The sequence below is a fragment of the Oncorhynchus keta genome, chromosome 14, assembly GCF_023373465.1.
Source record: "Oncorhynchus keta strain PuntledgeMale-10-30-2019 chromosome 14, Oket_V2, whole genome shotgun sequence".
In the NCBI taxonomy this organism is placed as follows: Eukaryota; Metazoa; Chordata; class Actinopteri; order Salmoniformes; family Salmonidae; genus Oncorhynchus; species Oncorhynchus keta.
In genome coordinates this window covers 13279509-13300389 of record NC_068434.1, presented here as the reverse complement: position 1 = coordinate 13300389, position 20881 = coordinate 13279509, and the positions used below count along the sequence as shown (strand labels likewise).

General features: G+C 41.5%; 1 protein-coding gene across 9 annotated transcripts in view; it reads left to right on the top strand.

Moving 5' to 3' along the window:
- Positions 1-2092: 2092 nt before the first annotated feature.
- Positions 2093-20881, top strand: part of pggt1b (protein geranylgeranyltransferase type I, beta subunit) — a 33816-nt gene continuing 15027 nt past the window's right edge. Inside the window, exons 1-10 of one of the 9 annotated variants that reach the window (XM_035784846.2) lie at positions 3305-3346; positions 5089-5195; positions 5286-5407; positions 5521-5610; positions 5781-5856; positions 5969-6359; positions 6721-7137; positions 9197-9292; positions 9382-9500; positions 18492-18610. In XM_035784846.2, the coding sequence (XP_035640739.1) occupies positions 3320-3346; positions 5089-5195; positions 5286-5407; positions 5521-5610; positions 5781-5856; positions 5969-6359; positions 6721-7137; positions 9197-9292; positions 9382-9500; positions 18492-18610 (1564 nt within the window). In that variant the 5' untranslated portion in view covers positions 3305-3319. Of the gene's footprint in view, positions 2205-3304; positions 3347-4320; positions 4344-4448; positions 4634-4686; positions 4805-5088; positions 5196-5285; positions 5408-5520; positions 5611-5780; positions 5857-5968; positions 6360-6720; positions 7138-9196; positions 9293-9381; positions 9501-9586; positions 9806-15512; positions 15682-18491; positions 18611-20881 lie in introns of those variants that run through there. The other 8 variants (XM_035784847.2, XM_035784851.2, XM_035784844.2 and 5 more) reach the window with 8 other exon arrangements.

Sequence of the window (20881 nt, the reverse complement as noted above, 5' to 3'; positions counted from 1 at the left end):
GGAGGGCATAATATAGTATGTTGGCCTCATAAAAGTTAACAGAAATGTCAATAACATAGCTGAGGTAGGGAGGTCAGGTCATGGTGTAAATGTTTAGTCAGCATTTGTAGTGCCAAACAAGTAAAGCCACATGGCAAGTGGCAACAACCCTGTGCTTGAGTGGCATGCCTACAATGAGCGAATTTCACCGCTCACACAGGTAGATATGTAATACTATCACTCCTACAGAGCAGACCTCACACTCTCCAACAAACAAGGGTAGAGTTGAATGAAGCCATGCTTGTGTTGCATTCTAGGACATAAATATCCTTCTGAGAAAAACAGCCCATGTGATTTTAAAAAAAAGTGTATTTCTTAATCTTTTTATTCTGTCAACAATACCCATGACAAATTCTGTACATGTATTCATTCTCCAGTCATCATAAAAAGCATTATGGAGGGAAGACACTGTCAGAGGTGGAAAGTAACAAATTATAACTTTTACTTGAGTAGTTTTTTTCACCAGTAGTTTTACTATTTTTACTTCTTTAATTTCATTAAAGTAACAGTACTTCTACTTGTGTAGGATATTTCAGTACTCTTTCCACCCCTGGACACTGATTTGCTTATAATTTACTGTATGTGTAGTGCTTGACTTGAACAAGAACACACCAGTTTGTTTTCTACTGCTAGAGTTCCGGTCCCTCTTATAGAATATTGGCTATTTTATGGCACCTAAATATATACAGTACTGTGTGGTACCCAGAAGAGTACCAGCACCTATTTCAGTCCACTTCAAGCACTTTGTATGTGTACATAGCAGTGATATCTTGTGGTGACAGATACCTGCATAGGACCCTGTTTCACCAAGGAGGTAGATAGAAGAAGTAAACACTGTCCAAACCAATGTGAGATGATAAAATGCAAATTCCTGTTGATATAGCTCTGCTTTCACCTAGTCATCCCAGCTTGTGCCATGTGTTTCTATACTGAGCTCAGTTGACAACAAACAACAAATACATTGCTACATGTGTAAAATGCATACCTTTCAATAGTTGCGAATGAAAACCCTTGCACCATCCCGTATCCCATATCAATTCACAAAACAGACCTTAATTTGGATCCATAACTGAAAACAAAGCTTCAGCTAATTGACACAATGTTGCGATTGTGACCTCAATATTGTTTCCTGATACCAGTGATTCTAAAGTTAAATTGCAGTAAAGTCACAGACTGTAAATCTGAGCCAGAGATTACGTTCTATCCATGACATGAGGTATTTGTAATGATGGTGAACTATCCCTTTAAAAAGATTACAGGGACCCAATTGTCTGTCTAAAACGACCCACTTCCTATCTATTATTAAAAAGATGATCCTCGGGGTATTTACTTTAATCTTGGCATTGTCTTGTGCTGGATCTGTTTTTCTACTTTATTGTTGGACAAAGTTAGATTGACCTCTCATCAGATTATATTTTGTACTACCATTTGACATTTTAAGATTGTTAATCATCATACTAGCACACTAAAATCCCTGAAATCAAGTCAAGACTAGGAGAGGTGGGGGAAGGTAAGTAGCATGTGTTCTCACACAGCAGACAATAAGGGGAGGAGTCACACGATGGGCTCCCGGGTGGCGCAGCGGTCTAAGGCACAGCATCTCAGTGCAAGAGTCATCACTACAGACTCTGGTTTGATTCCAGGCTGTATCACAACCGGACGTGATTGGGAGTCACATAGGGCGGCGCACAATTGGCCCAGCATCGTCTGGTTTAGGGTTTGGCTGGGGTAGGCCGTCATTGTAAATAAGAATTTGTTCTTAACTGACTTGCCTAGTTAAATTTTTAAAAACACACACAAAAAACACTAGGTTACTGGGCATGTGAGGTTAGTGAACCACATAGCAGGAGAGATAGAGGGTACCTAAGCACAGAGGGAAAGACACTTGGAGCGATCACTTTCCCACTTGTCCCAGGTTCACCCAAAGCTCAAACCCTTACACCCTCACAGAGGTCGCTGGCTGGAGTTACAAACATGACCAAGCTCAAGACAGTCAGCTCAGCTTTCTCTCATGGGACTCCAGCAGCAGTGGTCAGCTGTCAGAAGGTTTTACTATGCCTGCTGTGTGTTGTGTTTGTAACCAATCTGTTATCTACCAGAAAGCAGTTGAAAACAAGCTGCACCCAGAAGAGTCAATTACACGGATACACACAGACCAGTCATCGGTAAATATATCTAACTCACTTCTGAAGAAGGCTGCGCATCTTGCTAGTATGTGAGTAAGAATATCTTACAATAAAACTATGCAAATTATTTTACGCTATTATTTTTCACTATGTCATCTGTCTATGAGAATTACTATTGTGAAATGACATTCCAATTGCTGATATCTATTGCATACATTCTGTCCAAAATACACATGGCTGGCCTAGCTTTCCCCATGTGTCCAATTTGTTATTTCAATTAGTATAATGCTATGGTCTATACATCTCTTTAATCAATTTACATTTCTCTCTGAGCTGGTGACAAAAATAGGAAATTTGAACGTGTGCTTTTTTTGGATCGTTTGCTATTTATGCCTTTACACCCACGGAATGGCGATCATCCTTAATATCCTCCTTCAATAATGGATTTCAGTTTCTATTCATATTCACTTACTCCAGAGAATTGTCAAGCCATCTAGCACAGAAATTGTGGCTGCTGGCCATCATTTAAAAGGTGTCTTAAAATATCCTAATCATCAACAGACAGCAGATTATTTGAGTGTGTATGTATGTATGTATGTATGTATGTATGTATGTATGTATGTATGTATGTATGTATGTATGTATGTATGTATGTATGTATGTATGTATGTATGTATGTATGTTGAGGTGATATCCATATTTTGGACTGTTGGATTTGTATTTTATTTTATTTAACCTTTATTTAACTAGGCAAGTCAGTTAAGAACAAGTTCTTATTTACAATGACGTCCTACCCCTGCCAAACCCTAACCCGGATGACACTGGGCCAATTGTGCTCTGCCCTATGGGACTCCCAATCACAGCCGGTTGTGATACAGCCTGGAATCGAACCAGGTTCTGTAGTGACACCTCTAGCACTGAAATGCAGTGCCTTAAACCGTTGCATCACTCGGGATGACCTTTTTTTCTTTCTTTCTTTCTTTCTTTCTTTCTTTCTTTCTTTCTTTCTTTCTACCTGCCTGCCTGTCTGTCTGTCTGTCTGTCTGTCTGTCTGTCTGTCTGTCTGTCTGACGAGCTGATGACCAGTAAATGAGCTACAAAGATCGAAATGATCAGCTGCGCCCTCTGCTGGTGTAGCCAAATCAGTAAAGAGGATGGTTACACTTGTCGACGACTTCATGGTGACGTTTTTTAAATTAAATTACATTTTTACATTTTGTTTTATTTTTTTAATTGAAGAAAAATCAGTATACATATAAGAAGTATACAAACAGACAATGATAACGTATGCTAGGGGGTATACAAAGACCTTAAAAGATGCACACACATTGATTGAGCTTTCTTATTAGAAGAATGTATAAAGGTCTTAATGTACTGCTCGAATTCCTTATAGAAAACACAGAAGCGTGGTGGAATTTACATTTATGAATATGAAATTTGTCCATTAGCATAATTAGATCTATACGGTAAAATAGTTTTTCTTTATCTTTATTATGGTTAAGGAAACCGAGCAGCACATTCTCCCATAAAAAAAAACAAAAGTCGTCAAGAATATTAACAATGATAAAACTGTGAATATCTTTCCATAATTGTTTTACATGTAGACAATGTCAAAATAAATGTGAAACGGTTTCTGGATGCTCAACACAAAAAGTACAATCAATGTTAATGTCTTTTTAAAGTTTCTTCAGGTAATGATTCGCAGGGTAATACTTATGGATTATTCTGAAAGATACCTCTTTGACCTTGTTAACAAGCAAGTATGTGTGTGGTAGTAACCAGATTTTTTCCCAACAGATATTAGTGACCAATGTATTCCATCCAGTAACTTGTGACATAAGGAATGGATACAATATCTCTTTGAAATAAAGCATTTATAGACCTATTGTTCTGAGGGAGCAAGGAGAAACAGATTTTCCTTATTGGAGAGTCAACTGGATTAAGCGGGGGTAGGTCAAGAAGGTGAGGTCTGGCGACACCTCTAAATAACATGACAGTTCCAGATGGAATAGCATCAAAGACGTCATGGCGACGTTGGCTGGCGAATCTCAGTAGAAAACGTCATCGGGTCACGCCAAACTGCGCATGTGCTGGCCATCAAATCAAACGAAAATGAATGAAAACGTGTCAGTTTGTCACTTTCACGAGGTTGGAGTACTAACATGTTCAACTACTTAAGTAAGACATTGGCTAAAATCTAGGTTTTGTCTTTAAAATTTGAGAAAATTAACAACCAAGAACAAATGTTTCACTTGTCTCATTGACTTCACGAACTCCAAACCCCGGCCTGGTGTATTTGGTCTGTTTCACAAGCCTTCCCGGAAGTCTTGCGATGTTGTGCCTCTGAGTTTTGAAACTCTGTGGGACGGTTCGGCTCAACAGATGTGGGTGGTCTCATTAAAGTTTTAAAATTCAATATGAAAATGGCTTCCATAACGACCAAAGATCTTTTTGATGCACAACTCCTGGTAATAACGTTTATTGTCCTCTATATGTATTTAAATTATTGGAAGTTGCCAGCAAACGATACTCTACACAATATTATTTTAACGTTGAGTAAAATCTTATAAGCTTCTTCGCTAAGAACAAAGGAAACCAAAATAGCTAACCAGCCAGCCAGGTTGCCAACAACAAACACAGTAATTATATTTTGCATAGCATGCTAGCTAACCTTGCTTTCTAACGTGCTTCACTTTAAACATACACGTTTTTTTCTTCTCTTTGCGTTGCTGTCTGACAACTCTTTTGGGATATTTCTGCCAACTTCTAGAGACAGTAAATAATGACCACCGTAGGAGGAGTTGTCAGACAGCACAAACAGATCTGAGCCCAGGCTAGAATATTAGGTATTGCATTATCTAATGACAGAACGTATTGGCTGACTGTTAGACCTGGCTCATACTAGCTTTTATTTTCTCATAAGGAAGGTGACTTCATCACATCTACTCATCACAATGCACAACGTTTGGAAGATAGAGTTTTCCAACAAAAGACAGAGTTTCTCAGAAATGCAGAGAAACTTAGAAAACAGTAAGTTCCTCGTATTAATATGCAGGGGAATTGAGATTATACATGCACATCTATTGTATTGAGACTCATTTTCTATTGTTCTTAAAACAGGATTGAGAAACTTGAGAAAGAGAAGATGTTGAATACACAAAACAGGAAGAATGGTCTTTCAGATGGATTTAGAGTATTGGAAGAGTTTGATAAAGGTCTTCAGGATGATCGAAATACTGAGCGTGTGTATTTTTGTGGTTTTAGTACTCTTTGTATGTCACTTCAATATTTTACTGACTAAAACGTAATTTTAACATCTTTAATAATAATGTTGCTCATGTTCTTTGTCCCTCAGAAATGAACGCGCAAAAGCATCTGATGAAAATCCATAATGGTGTAAATAAATTTCAGATGCAGCTGACTGACGTGAAGCCTACCCCTGAGTGTAAGTCATATGCTGGTTGATGGTTAAACATGTGCATGGAAACAGTACAGATTGGGGAGTCATGACATTCATGTTTTTATGAAGCCAGTTCAATTTGATACCCACTTCACCTCCCTTTATACAGGCTGTTATACTTTAACTACTTAGAAATGCTGTTGATTGTTTTTTAGTAATTGAGAAACTGAAAGAAATAATGACAGAAGTTGAAAATTCAATCAACATTTTCAAGGGGGATCAGCGTCAAAGGTATGAGATGTTCAATATTTTAACAGCTGTCAGCTGTCATGTAATGCATGTTTCAAAATGACTTGATTATAGTTTAGACTGAGATTAAATGCTTCTTTCTTATTCTTTTTAGTTTTGAGGATCTATTGAAAGAGGAAAGAACATGCAGCCAGGAGATATGTGCTTTTGAAAAGAAGATTGATACTTGGTCTTTGGCTGTAAAAGCAGACCCAAAGTTGCCCACTGCTCCCCCAGGCAAGGTGTTTCTGGCCAAAGCCCTAGAGGAGGACCTCCCACCAGAGGTGACCGCACTAGAGAGGTTCCTACAGCAAACTGGAGGGAAGCAGGGGGCCTGGGACCAGTATGACCATCAGAGCTTTCTGAAAGTGTGGACCAAGCACAATGGCAAACCAGCCTATAGGAAAGAGGCCTTGCTCTACCTGCCAGGCAAAACCCCAGAAGATGTTGAACAGCATGAAGATTGGTATCTTGAGCTCCTGTACCTCCAGGAGAAGAAGAAAGAGGTAGACTGGGCATCACTTTTTTTTTATTTTTTTTATTATATGCCATTTAGCAGACGCTTTTATCCAAAGCGACTTACAGTCATGTGTGCATACATTCTACGTATGGGTGGTCCCGGGAATCGAACCCACTACCCTGGCGTTACAAGCGCCATGCTCTACCAACTGAGCTACAGAAGGACCACTTTGTAGGAAATGTAATGAGTTTCCAGTCACTTTCAACTGTAGATGGCTAGAACAGTACCGCCATTTATGAGCTCTGAAATGTCAGTTAGCTATTTGTTTTGAACTGTTAAATTGCATGAATATACTTGTAATATTCGTTTTGTCTTAATTTTGCTAATTTGCACTATTCATGCACCAGGCCATTTACCGGTGGAAGGCTGAGAGACAGCAGGAGAGGGCTGCAAGGCTGCAACACCAGGATGAGCTGGAGAGCGTTGCCAGGAGGGAGAGGGAGGCGCAGGCTGAGACCCAGCAGCGTAAGGCTGAGGAGGAGAGGAGGGAGGCGGTGGCTCGCCTGGAGGGGTGGAAAAGGCAGCGCAGGCTGCGCCAGGAGCAGGAGGAGGAGCAGAGGCTCACTGAGGAGATCCTGCAGCGGAGACAAGCCAAGGAGGAGCGCAGGAGACAGCTGGAGGTGAAGCTGGTTCTGGAGGCCCACATTCGGCAGAAGAAGGAGGAGGAAGAACTTCTGACCATGCAGAAAGAGGAACAGGAACAGGCTGACATGGAGGAGAAGAAGAGACTGGCAGGCTACGGCATCAAACGCTTTCAGGAAAGGGTATGTGAAGGATCAGTATTTACAATGGTACTACTCAAGGTATTTTGTATATACAGTGCATTCGGGAAGTATTCAGACCCCTTGACTTTTTCCACATTTTATTTAAAATTGATTAAATAAAACATTTTCCTCATCAATCGACACACAATACCCCATAATGACAAGGCAAAAACAAGGTTTTAGAAATGTTTGCAAATGTATTAAAAATAAGCAGATACCTAATTTATATAAGTATTCAGACCTTTTGCTTATGAGACTCGACATTGAGCTCAGGTGCATCCTGTTTCCATTGATCATCCTTGAGCTGTTTCTACAACTCGATTGGAGTCCATCTGTGGTAAATTCATTTGATTGGACATGATTTCAAATCAAATCAAAACTTTACCTACATGTATATATTACACAAATTACCTTGACTAACCAGTGCCCGCGCACAATGACTCTGTACCGGTACCCCCTGTATATAGCCTCACTTGTTATTTTACTGCTGCTGTGTAATTATTTGTTACTTTTATTTTCTATTTTTTCCTTTCAAACTTATTTGAATTAATGTTTCTTCATTTCTTAAAGCATTGTTGGTTAAGGGCTTGTAAGTAAGCATTCCACTGTAAGTTCTGCACCTGTTGTATTCGGTGCATGTGACAAATACAATTGGATTTAAATCAAATCCAATTGACAGGCACACACCTGTCTATATAAGGTTCCACAGTTGACAGTGCATGTCAGAGAAACCAAGCCATGAGGTCGAAGAAATTGTCCTTAGAGCTCCGAGACAGGATTGTGTCGAGGTACAGATCTGGGGAAGGGTACCAAAACATTTCTGTAGCTTTGAAGGTTCCCAAGAACACAGTGGCCTCCATCGTTCTTAAATGGAGTTTGGAACCACCAAGACTCTTCCGAGAGCTGGCCGCCTGGCCAAACTGAGCAATCGTGGGGAGAAGGGCCTTGATCAGGGAGGTGACCAGGAACCTGATGGTCACTCTGACAGAGCTCCAGAGTTCCTCTGTGGAGATGGGAGAAACTTCCAGAAGGTCAACCATCTTTGCAGCACTCCACCAATAAGGCCTTTTTGGTAGAGTGACAGACGGAAGCCACTCCTCAGTAAAACAAGATTCTCTGGTCTGATGAAACCAAGATTGAACTCTTTGGCCTGAATGCCAACCGTCAGGAGGAAACATAGCACCATCCCTATGGGGAAGTATGGTGGTGGCAGCATCATGCTATGGGAATGTTTTTCATCGGCATGGACTGGGAGACTAGTCAGGATCAAGGGAAAGATGAACAGAGCAAAGTATAGAGAGATCCTCGATGAAAACCTGCTGAGGACCTCAGACCCCTTCACCTTCCAACAGGACAACAACCCTAAGCACACAGCCAAGACAACACAGGAGTGGCTTCGGGACAAGTCTCCGAATGTCCTTGAATAGCCTAGCCAGAGCCCGGACTTGAACCCAATCAAATGTCTTGGAGAGACCTGAAAATAGCTGTGCAGCGACGCTCGCCATCCAAACTGACAGAACTTGAGAGGATCTGCAGAGAAGACTGGGAGAAACTCCCAAATACAGGTGTGCGAAGTTTGTAGTCATACCCAAGAAGACTTGAGGCTGTAATCGCTGCCAAAGGTGCTTCAACAAAGTACTGAGTACTATTTGAGGTTGCTCAAGTAGTACTTTTCTCAGTTATGTCTACTGGAGACTGGGGTGTCGGAAGGAAAGACTGGGGTGTCGGAAGGAAAGACTGGGGTGTCGGAAGGAAAGACTGGGGTGTCGGAAGGAAAGACTGGGGTGTCGGAAGGAAAGACTGGGGTGTCGGAAGGAAAGACTGGGGTGTCGGAAGGAAAGACTGGGGTGTCGGAAGGAAAGACTGGGGTGTCGGAAGGAAAGACTGGGGTGTCGGAAGGAAAGACTGGGGTGTCGGAAGGAAAGACCGGGGTGTCGGAAAGAAAGACCGGGGTGTCGGAAAGAAAGACCGGGGTGTCGGAAAGAAAGACCGGGGTGGAGGAAAGAAAGACCGGGGTGGAGGAAAGTCAAAGTATAATGGTTAACTGACTTATCTGCAGGACTTCCAGAAGTTGGAGACAAAAGTACAGGAGAGACAGGAGAAGGAAAAGCAGGAGCTGGATAGACAAAAGAGACTGGCTAAGCTGAAGGAGAAGGTAAGACCTTACACAGCAGCAGGCACTGATTCCATTGTACAGAATGTATGCCATCCAGTTATTTTCTGCTATTCATTTGATCTCATTAGGCAGAGGCTCATATCAGCAGAGACCCTTCCAGGCTCTGCAAACCCACCAAAGGATGGGAGGAACGCACCAAAGAGATTGGACCCTCTGGGGGCGGACCTGTATTACAGATGTTTCATAGGTGAATTAGCCCAAAACATTTTCATCAGCCACTTTTTCACTATCTTCTTTCCCTGTAACTAATCTATGCTCATCACCATCTTACAGGGCTGTCCCAAGCTGGAGACAAGACTTATGAGGATGTCTGACTGGAACCAATATTTTCTTTGCTAATTTGTATTTTATTTAATCATGCAAAATTCAACCCTCAGTGTGGTTATTTGTCATTTCAACACACTTGTATCTGTGCTTTGTGTCATTTCCACTTTTATACTATACATTATCACATTTCTTATCTGAATTAAAACATGAATAACTGCTGGCCTACACCTTGCTACTTATTCTGAAATTAATATTATTATAAAAGTGCATTTGACGGTAAACATTTTACATTCTTCAAATATATTTAGCCTCCAGTGTACCCAAAAAAAAAAAAAATTCAAACGTTGCAATGCAAAAGAATGGGAAACTGAGCAGAGTTGGGTTGGAAAACAGAAGGTTGAGCTCTGCTGAAGTCCCCATTTATCTTGTGTGATTTATTGAGGATGACCACCTGAATGAAACTTAAGAAACCCGTTTCGGATATGAAGAGGTGGTGGGTGAAGTAAAGGCTGTGAGGATCACGGGAAGTGGGCTTGGATCGCCTCTCAGGGAGAGGGACAAGAGGGCGGTTATGCCCGAATGGTTGTTGGATGTGGAGATGTCGTCAGAGGAACCCATAGAGGTCGTTCAGAAAGCGGGCAGGGGGAAAAGGAAGAAAGTGGAACATATTAAATGAGATTGAGGGTGAATTAACTGTGGTCGCAGGTGCAGTCGTGCTGTCCGTGATTGAAGATGATTTTGGCCCAATTGGAGTGAGATTTTTGGACATAATGGATCATAGCCTTCTGGTTGATTCATATGTGGTGTCAGGTTGTGTGGAGAAGAGGTTGGGTCAGTGAAAGTGGCTCGAAGTGGAATTGTGTTTTTCTGCCGTCCAGAGGGAGCGTGCGCTCCACACCATGCGACTGGGGTCAAGAACTGTGACTTGCTATGTTATTCGGAGCAGGGTGCCATTGAAAGGAGTGATAACTGGTGTGGCATTCAGTGTTGAGGAGGATTAACTGAAATTGAAGATTCTCAATATCTGATGCTCGCTGTGTCGTGCGACGCAGACTCGGTAGAGAGCGTTGCGAAATAGAGAAGACACTGTATTACTGAGTTGGGATGCAGAGTCTTTAAAATATAAAGTCAAGTTAGGGTCTGTAAGTTATCCTGTGAGAGCTTTTGTCCTGAACTAATTAACGTGTTTGAGGTGTCAAGCTTATGGTCATGTGGCAGCAGTGTAGGAGGGAGATTCCTAGATGTGAGAAGTGTACAGGAGGACATGAGACAAAGGAATGTGTAGTATTGGTGGAAAAATGTGTGTGTTTTTGTGAAAACTGTAGGGGTACCCATGGTGCTGGAGATGAGAGGTGTCCTGTGAGAGAAAGGCAGGTTGAGGTTGCCAGGATCAGAGCAGTACAGAAGGTGTCATATGCTGAGGCAGTGAAGAGAGTAGTACAGGAAGATTGGTCCAGAGTGAGGGATCCTGAAAGGGTCCCTGTGAGTAGGCTGAGGTCAATAGAGAGTGATAGGATGTGCTTCAGTAAGGTAGTTTTTTTGGTGGTCATGGTTGTCCACTGTACCGCAGGAATGGAACGTAAATCACAGAGGACAGATGTTGTGGTTGCAGAGAAGTTCTTGGGTGTCACAGGAGGTTGGTGGCACCTTAATTGGGGAGGATGGGCTTGTGGTAATGGCTGGAGCGGAATAGGTGGAATGCTAGAAAATGCATCAAACACATGGTTTGATGCCATTCCATTTGTGCCGTTGCAGACATTATTATAATCCGTCCTCCCCTCAGCAGCCTCCACTGTTGGGTGCATGAGATTTTATTACAGAAGTGTTACAAGGTGTTTTGAGTAATAGTATCCCATCCTCCCAGGCGGCTGGCCTGGCTTAGGATCAGATAGGGCCAAAGTAGTGGAATAGTGGTGAGACTTTTAATGGGTGTAGGGTTTGTTGGTCTGGCAAATCTTTCACAAAGTGTAATGATACTACACAAATGTAGGCCTGATACACAGCCAATACAGTAGGTAGTGGAATGCACCTATAACATTTGTTTGCGGACCGTTATAATACCGAAGTAGAAGTGGAAAAGAAGGTACGTGTGGTGAGTCTCACCCATTTCGAGAACTATGATGTGTCATGCGTTGCTCTTCAGAGCAGGGTATTTGTAAGGGGGATAATATCTGGTGTCTTGAGGGACGTTGATGTTGGACAAATGAAGAATATCCCAGGAGTGGTTGATGCACATTGGATGAATCGTGTGGTAAATGGAGTGAACGTAACGAGTCTGTCTGTTCTTCTGTTTTTTTTAATACGGAGTCCCTCCCTGCCCAGGTGAAGTTGTGGTATGTGAATCATCATGTCAGAGCGTTCGACCCAAGACTGATACAGTGTAATTATCACTGTATGGCTTTCGGACATGCCAAGTGTCTGTAGAAGAGAAAAGCTGAGATCAACACCATTATCCCAGAAACCCTAGATCCACTCCAATTTGCATACCGCCCAAACAGATCCATAGATGATGCAATCTCTATTGCACTCCACACTGCCCTTTCCCTCCTGGACAAAAGGAACACCTACGTGTGAATGCTATTCAATGACTACAGCTCAGCGTTCAACACCATAGTACCCTCAAAGCTCATCACTAAGCTAAGGATCCTGGGACTAAACACCTCCCTGCAACTGGATCCTGAACTTCCTGACGGGCCTCCTCCAGGTGGTGAGGGTGGGTAGCAACACATCTGGCAAGCTGATCCTCAACACTGGAGCCCCTCAGGGGTGCGTGCTCAGTCCCCTCCTGTACTCCCTGTTCACCCACGACTGCATGGCCAGGCATAACTCCAACACCATCATTAAGTTTGCAGACGACACAACAGTGGTAGGCCTGATCATCTACAAGACAGCCTATAGTGAGGTCAGAGACCTGGCCGGGTGGTGCCAGAATAACAACCTATCTCTAAACGTAAACAAGACTAAGGAGATGATTGTGGACCACAGGAAAAGGAGGACCGAGCACGCCCCCATTCTCATCCACGGGGCTGTAGTGGAGCAGGTTGAGAGCTTCAAGTTCCTTGGTGTCCACATCAACAACAAACTAGAATAGTCCAAACACACCAAGACAGTCGTGAAGAGGGCACGTTAAAGCCTATTCCGCCTCAGAAAACTAAAAAGATGTGGCATGGGTCCTCAGATCCTCAAAGGGTTCTACAGCTGCAACATCGAGAGCATCACTGGTTGCATCACTGCCTGGTACGGCAATTGCTCGGCCTCTGACCGCAAGGCACTCGAGAGTGTAGTCCGCACGGCCCAGAACATCACTGGGGCTAAGCTGCCTGCCATCCAGGACCTCTACACCAGGCGGTTTCAGAGGAAGGTCCTAAAAATTGTCAAAGACCTCAGCCACCCCAGTCATAGACTGTCTCTCTACTACCGCATGGAAAGCGGTACCAGACTGCCAAATTTGGAACAAAAAGGTTTCTCAACAGTTTTTACCCCCAAACCATAAGACTCCTGAACAGGTAATCAAATAGCTACCCGGACTATTTGCATTGTGTGCCACCCCTCCCCAACCCTTCTTTTACGCTGCTGCTACTCTCTGTTTATCAAATATGCATAGTTACTTTAACTATACATTCATGTACATACTACCTCAATTGGCCCAACCAACCAGTGCTCCCGCACATTGGCTAACCGGAATATCTGCATTGTGTCCCGCCACCCCTCTTTTATGCTACTGCTACTCTCTGTTTATCAAATATGCATAGTCACTTAAACCATCTCTACATGTACATACTACCTCAATCAGCCTGACTAACCGGTGCCTGTATATAGCCTTGCTACTGTTATAGCCTCGCTACTGTATATAGCCTCGCTACTGTATATAGCCTCTACTGTATATAGCCTCTCTACTGTATATAGCCTTGCTACTGTTATAGCCTCGCTACTGTATATAGCCTCTCTACTGTATATAGCCTCTCTACTGTATATAGCCTCTCTACTGTATATAGCCTCTCTACTGTATATAGCCTCTCTACTGTATATAGCCTCTCTACTGTATATAGCCTCTCTACTGTATATAGCCTCTCTACTGTATATAGCCCCTCTACTGTATATAGCCCCTCTACTGTATATAGCCTCTCTACTGTATATAGCCTCTCTACTGTATATAGCCTCTCTACTGTATATAGCCTCTCTACTGTATATAGCCTCTCTACTGTATATAGCCTCTCTACTGAATATAGCCTCTCTAATATAATAATAATATAATAATAATATATGCCATTTAGCAGACGCTTTTATCCAAAGCGACTTACAGTCATGTGTGCATACATTCTACGTATGGGTGGTCCCGGGAATCGAACCCACTACCCTGGCGTTACAAGCGCCATGCTCTACCATGCTCTACCAACTGAGCTACAGAAGGACCACTGTATATAGCCTCTCTACTGTATATAGCCTCTCTACTGCATATAGCCTCTCTACTGCATATAGCCTCTCTACTGCATATAGCCTCTCTACTGTATATAGCCTCTCTACTGTATATAGCCTCTCTACTGTATATAGCCTCTGTACTGTATATAGTCTCTCTACTGTATATAGCCTCTCTACTGTTTATAGCCTCTCTACTGTTTATAGCCTCTCTACTGTATATAGCCTCTCTACTGTTTATAGCCTCTCTACTGTATATAGCCTCTCTACTGTTTATAGTCTCGCTACTGTTATTTTCCAATGCCTTTTTACTGTTGTTTTTATTTCTTTACTTACCCATTGTTCACCTAATTACTTTTTTGCACTGTTGGTTAGAATCTGTATTTAAGCATTTCACTGTAAGGTCTACTACACCTGTTGTATTCAGTGCACGTGACAAATAAATTTAGATTTGATTTGATTTGTGAAAAAGTAGATTGTTGTATGGATTGTTACAATTGTGGTGGGAACCATGAAGTTACATCTTTGAAATGCCCGAAGAAGGCGAAAGAGAATGAGGGTGCCAGAGGCAGGGCTGTCTAGAGCATTTCATATCAAATTCAATTTTATTTGTCACATACACGTGTTTAGCAGACTTTATTGCAGGTGTAGCAAAATGCTTGTGTTTCTAGCTCCAGCAGTGAAGTAATATCTAACAAGTAATATCTAACAATACACACAATCTAAAGTAATGAAATTTACTTAAGAATATATCAATATTTCAATGAGCAATGTCAGAGCAGTATAGACTAATGTACAGTAGAATAGGACAAAATACAGTATATGCAAATGAGATGACTAATGCAAAATATGTAAACATTATTAAAGTGACTAGTGTTCCAATTATTAAAGTGGCCAGTGATTTCAAGTCTATGTATAGGGCAGCAGCCATTAATGTGCTAGTGATGGCTATTTAACAGTCTGATGGCCTTGAGATAGAAGCTGTCAATGTAGAGGCTGTCAAAAGAGTTGAGGGAACGAATTGTCTGGAGACTCCACTGTGTTGGATAGGCCTTCACTGCAGCCTGCAGAGTTTGCCTCTTATCTGCAGGATCCAGATACTGTATGTTACATATGAATTTTTAAGTAGGTGGGTTTTTGGCAATGGTGATTAATAGCGGTGCCGGAGTGGAGAAGAAGTCCAGTAAGATTGCTGTCATTTTGTCTGCGGCAATGAGCAATAACAAGAATGCGATCTGCGCTAGAACGGTTCCTGGGATTGAAAGATCTTTCAGTGGTGGAGTTATATGGAGTGCCACCCTCTCATTCCCCACAGCCTGAGAAGGGAGATATGGAATTTTGTTTATTAAGAAGTGGGACTTATTTTTTATTTGTTACGTTTCAGTTTGTGTGGAATAAGGTCCCAACTCCCCATTTTTGCCTGTACGGTTTCCTTTTTTCGCCCCAGGCCAGTTGGTGGCGGTAATGCACCATAAACGTTGGATGCCAACCGCCGTTAAACCGCAACAAAGAAGGTTGCAAAAGCCTGTTTACGCGGAAGTTGTTTCACACTCAAAGATGGCGGAAGAAGAGAACCCGCTTGCCGAATTTGAACAAATTGACTTTTTAAAAGATCGACATGTACGATTCTTTCAAAGATGTCTTCAAGTTTTACCAGAGAGATATTCATCATTAGAAACAAGCAGGTACATATGTTGGCATTAATAATTATCTCTTATTTTCATTTGACAACGTCTTCGCTAGCCAGAATGCTAATGAGTGACAGACGAGCCTGCCAGTGCCGCTGTCATCAGGCCAAAAGTGTTGTTTTTGTTCATTAACGTTAGCTAGCTATAGCATTTTCAGACAACATACTCAATATAAAAATGGCAACTAAACATTGGTGCTTTTTGCAATGCAACCAACTGAATTAGCTTGCTACCGTTATGTACCAAAAGGTTAGGTACGTTTTATGAACATCCTATTATCTCGAGATAGTTAGTCTGTCAGGCTAAAATCTAACTATCACATAGTTGGCCAACTTTAGATTTGATTATGGTCACTACTATCCGTGATCCTTGGGACATCCCTGGCTTAAACCCTAACCGAGGAACGCTCAACTCCGTTCTCTTATATCGAGACGGATATAAATACATAGTTTTTTAATAAACGTAAATCTAATACGACCGACTGTTTCCTTGTTGAGTTAACATTTCTATTCAATTTTGGAGCAACAGCAATGAGCAAACAGTAGGTTGTATTTGATTAACGTGTAATGACTCAAGACGGAGCCAGATATAAAAAAATAGACCAGAAGGAAAAAACCATCCTCCTACTACTGCTGGCCGTTGCAGATTCTGCCATTACAATCCCAAAGTTGCAGGCTACACCAGGGTCTGCAACCTTTTCCATTTGGAGTGTCAATTTATCATACAATTTCTACGGATCTGCTGCCAGTTACGATTTTCATGGTTAATACAAATCTAAAAGTAATTTATATTTCCATTGCCAATAATGTAAAAGTAGCCAACAAATAAAAACATTGCAGCCTGCAGGTAGAAAATATCCTAATACAAATAAATCACATTGGCTACACATGACCTGTCTGCAAGGAACTTCAAACATTCTATCAACTTGGTCCAACCTGAAGCTTGCTCTAACAAACTTGCAACATTGTATAAAATATCCTGGACCCTCTGAGTTTCCTGCGTCCTGAGCTCCGGACAGACATGGCTGTAGGCTATTTGTGCAAGGGTTGAGAAGTCATCAGGTAGTCCTATTTTATCAAGTTTCCACCAGATCAGAAAATGACATTTTTTCCCTCTTTCAAATGGAGTTGATATCAAAAGGGAGATAACTGGAAAGGTTTTTCAAATTGGCTACATTGAGGAACTATTGTCACTTCAATGGATGCAAAAACAGACTTTGTTTACTTGCTGTTTGAGTAGAAAAAAAAGTACTTTGAGAAGCTCCACAGTTCATTAGTGGCGGTGAGTTAAGACTGTCAGATCCCCCAATGGGCACATTTATAGGCCTACATTTGCATGCAGGCCAGGTAGCCTAGGCCTAGTTCTATATGTAATCAGGTGCATGTACTTACTCACGATTGACAAGAGTGCTCCAAACCAAACACAATTAATAAATTGACAAAACTTAAATGGAATGAAATGAACCAAAACTTGTTTCTCACAAGTGTAGCCTAGGTTGTTTGCTCTGCAAACAAAGTGTCCACTCTGACAATGAGAACAGTAAAAGACTGTAATAATAATATTTTGAATGTATTAACAGAAATTAGGGTAACCAAACAAACAAGAAATGATGAGAATTAACGGTAAATGTACTGGTGATGCTGGTCTGCCCTCACTGCGGCCTCCACAATGGGTTATTCCACTGAGACGAGCATCAATCAAGATGTGCCACAACAATTATAGTTTTTTTTTGCAACTGCTCTACAAAAAAAGTTATTGCTCGATCAACAGCCTATTGACCAAACAGTTGACCAGTCGACGAAATGGGGTCAGCCCTAAATTCTACACTTTTTAATTAAATATGTTAATATTGTATCTGAGTGAGAATGTGGGGCCCCCTGGAGGTCAGGGACCCTGGGCACATGCCAGGTCGGTATTCGGCCATGATTACTACAAGTTTAGACTTAATACCTATATAAAAATGTTAGCTGACGTGGCTAATTGAGTGACTGTCATTGACTGACATAAACTGTTGATACACAACCACATTATGAAATTGCACCTGGTGTATTTTACTGTTCTTACACTCAATAGTAAGTTGTTTTTCTTTGGGTCGGGGCCCCCTAAGCGACCACTTATATCACTTATGTCACTTATTCCTGAAACCGTCCCTGGGGTTAAGGTTTAAGGTAGGGATGTCTAAAGGAATCTAGATAGCACAGACCCGATGGTGACTCTGTTGTTGGTGGAAAATCCTGCGACCAGTTATTAAAACTCTGCCTCAATATGAGAACTGAATTGAGCATTCCACAGCTACCCTAACCTTTTACCCTTACCTTAACCATTGTAAACGTCAACTTCAGTGGGGTAGGGACGTCCCAGTGATCCATGTTAGCACTGACCATTCAGATATAGCTTGCTAGTTGGTGGCCATAGCTGCCATAGCTTGGTGGCTGTAGCTGGAGTTCTGCTATCATGCCAACTCCCTGTCACTCATTCTGTCATTGTCATGCCAACAACACATACAGGTCTGGACTGGGACCAGGCTTAGTTGATCATTTAAAAGCATAGATACATAATACAGCACACATTATTTGTTGATGAGTGGTTTTCAAAAACAAACTAGCTATCTAAGTGTTGCACTTGGATTGTTTGGAGTCCTCTAGCTATCCAACTAACACATGGTGTTGGCTATCCAGCTGTCATCATGTAAAGTAACCACTCATATGATTTAGTTTTCAGTTCTTACCTCAAATATGCTGTGGCTAATTCTCATAATATTACCTGGTGAATAAATGTTTGTTTTACCTTTGTCCCTCCCTGTCTAGGTTGACCATTGTGTTCTTTGCACTCTCTGGTCTTGATGTCCTGGATTCTCTTAATGTAATAGACAAGCCCAGCTTGATTGAATGGGTCTACTCACTACAAGTCATTCCTACAGAAGACCGTAAGTGCTGCGTTGTAGATTATATTGTTTTTGGCCATTCATGTTTCAACGGCCTTCAGCAGGCTTCCAAGCACGCACACATAATTCACTTCATTTTGGTGGAACAGAAGAAGGGCGAACTTAACAGTCAGCTAAAACCAACTGAGTTTTTTTGTATCCCTTGGTAAACTGTTGGCTACTAAAAAGCAACCATTTAGCCTAGTCTTCTCTGGTTTAGGGGTTATTTGCTCTCTACTCTTAGATTATGTGCATAATACACTGTGCCAAGTACAGTCGATCAGTGTGAATTCTAGGGTCATTTAGCTATAACAGTGGACAGAATATTTAAGGTTTAGGTCATCCATATATCACACGTGTAAATCATACAGCACAAGAATATGGCTAGACGGTGCACTGTCCTTCTCTAGCACATATAAAAGCTGTAGGCTAAAGTTAAATCTAGACTTGGTTTCCTCTATCGTAACTCTATCGTAAAGCTAAACTAACCCTGATTCAGATGACCATCCTGCCCATGCTAGATTCCAGAGACATCATTTATAGATCGGCAGGGAAGGGTGCTCTCGAGCGGCGAGATGTTCTTTACCATTCGGTCATCAGATTTTCCACAAATACTCCTTATAGGACACATCACTGCACTCTATACTCCTCTGTGAACTGGTCATCTCTGTGAACCTGATGCAAGACCCACTGGTTAATGCTTCTTTATAAAGCCCCTCTTAGGCCTCACTCCCCCCAATCTGGGATATCTTCTGCAGCCCTCATCCTCCACATAAACACCCGTCACATTCTGTTAAAGGTCCCCAAAGCGCACACATCCTTGGGTCGCTAGCGACTGGAACGAGCTGCAACAAACACTCAAACTGGACAGTTTTATCTCAATCGCTTCATTCAAAGACTTAATCATGGTGACTGTTACTGACAGTTGTGGCTGCTTTGTGTGATGTATTGTTGTCTCTACCTTCTTGACCTTTGTGCTGTTGACTTTGCCCAATAATGTTTGTAGCATGTTTTTGTGCTGCTAGTGCTACCATGTTGTGTTGCTACCATGCTGTTGGTACCATGCACCATGTTTTGCTGTCTTAGGTCTCTCTTTATGTAGTGTTGTGTCTCTCTTGTTGTGATGTGTGTTTTGTCCTATATTTATATTGTATTTATTTATTTTTGAATCCCAGGCCCCTGTCCCCGCAGGAGGCCTTTTGGTAGGCCGTCATTGTAAATAAGAATTTGTTCTTAACTGACTTACCTAGTTAAATAAAATAAAAATGTGTCAGACATTGATACAGGTTGTAGAAGCGCTCATATGTACTAGAGTTTGCGAGGCATGTATTTGGCCAGCAGCCATACTTTTTCACTTGCCCCACCCAACTTCCTGTAGTTTGCATTTTTTAAAGAGCTCACTCCTCTGGATGATGGGCCAACTCTGACCATCTGCTCAGTGCTCACTTTTTAAATTATTCAGGCGCTGAACGCAAATCAAATCTTATTGGTCACATACACATATTTAGCAGATGTTATGCGGGTGTAGCGAAATGCTTGTGTTTCTAGCTCCAACAGTGCAGTAGTATCTAACAATACACACACGTCTAAAAGTAAAATGTAATTAATAAATAAATAAATATTACAACAAGCAATGTCGGAGGGGCATTGACTAAAATAGAGTAGAATAGAATACAGTATATACATATGAGATGAGTAAAGCAGTATGTAAACATTTATTTAAGTGACTAGTGTTCCATTATTAAGAACTTATTTGTCCATTGGACACAGAAAGCTACAAACATCTGTTACTTGTCTGGCCTGCTAATATTCAGAGAATGACATCTCTCCTTTATAAAGCTGACCTTATAGCTAGCTACCCGCTAGATGGCAGCATTGCGCCTAGTTGAGTTGCCCTGCAGCAACAGACAATGACTTGTGTTTATGGAGTGTTATAAAATAGTATCAGAGTAGGAGTGCTGATCTAGGATCGCTTTATGAATATGGGATCTGATTTTAGAACAGTACACACAGAAAACCTATTTATGCATTAATTTCCTTAAATTTAATTTATTATTATTAAAGGTTTTTATTTTTTTTAGGTGGTAAGATCAGCTTTAATATTGCAGATACAGTGGGGCAAAAAAGTATTGTCAGCCACCAATTGTGCAAGTTCTCCCACTTAAAAGATGAGAGGCCTGTAATTTATCATAGGTACACTTCAACTATGACAGACAAAATGAGGGAAAAAAATCCAGAAAATCACATTGTAGGATTTTTAATGAATTTATTTGC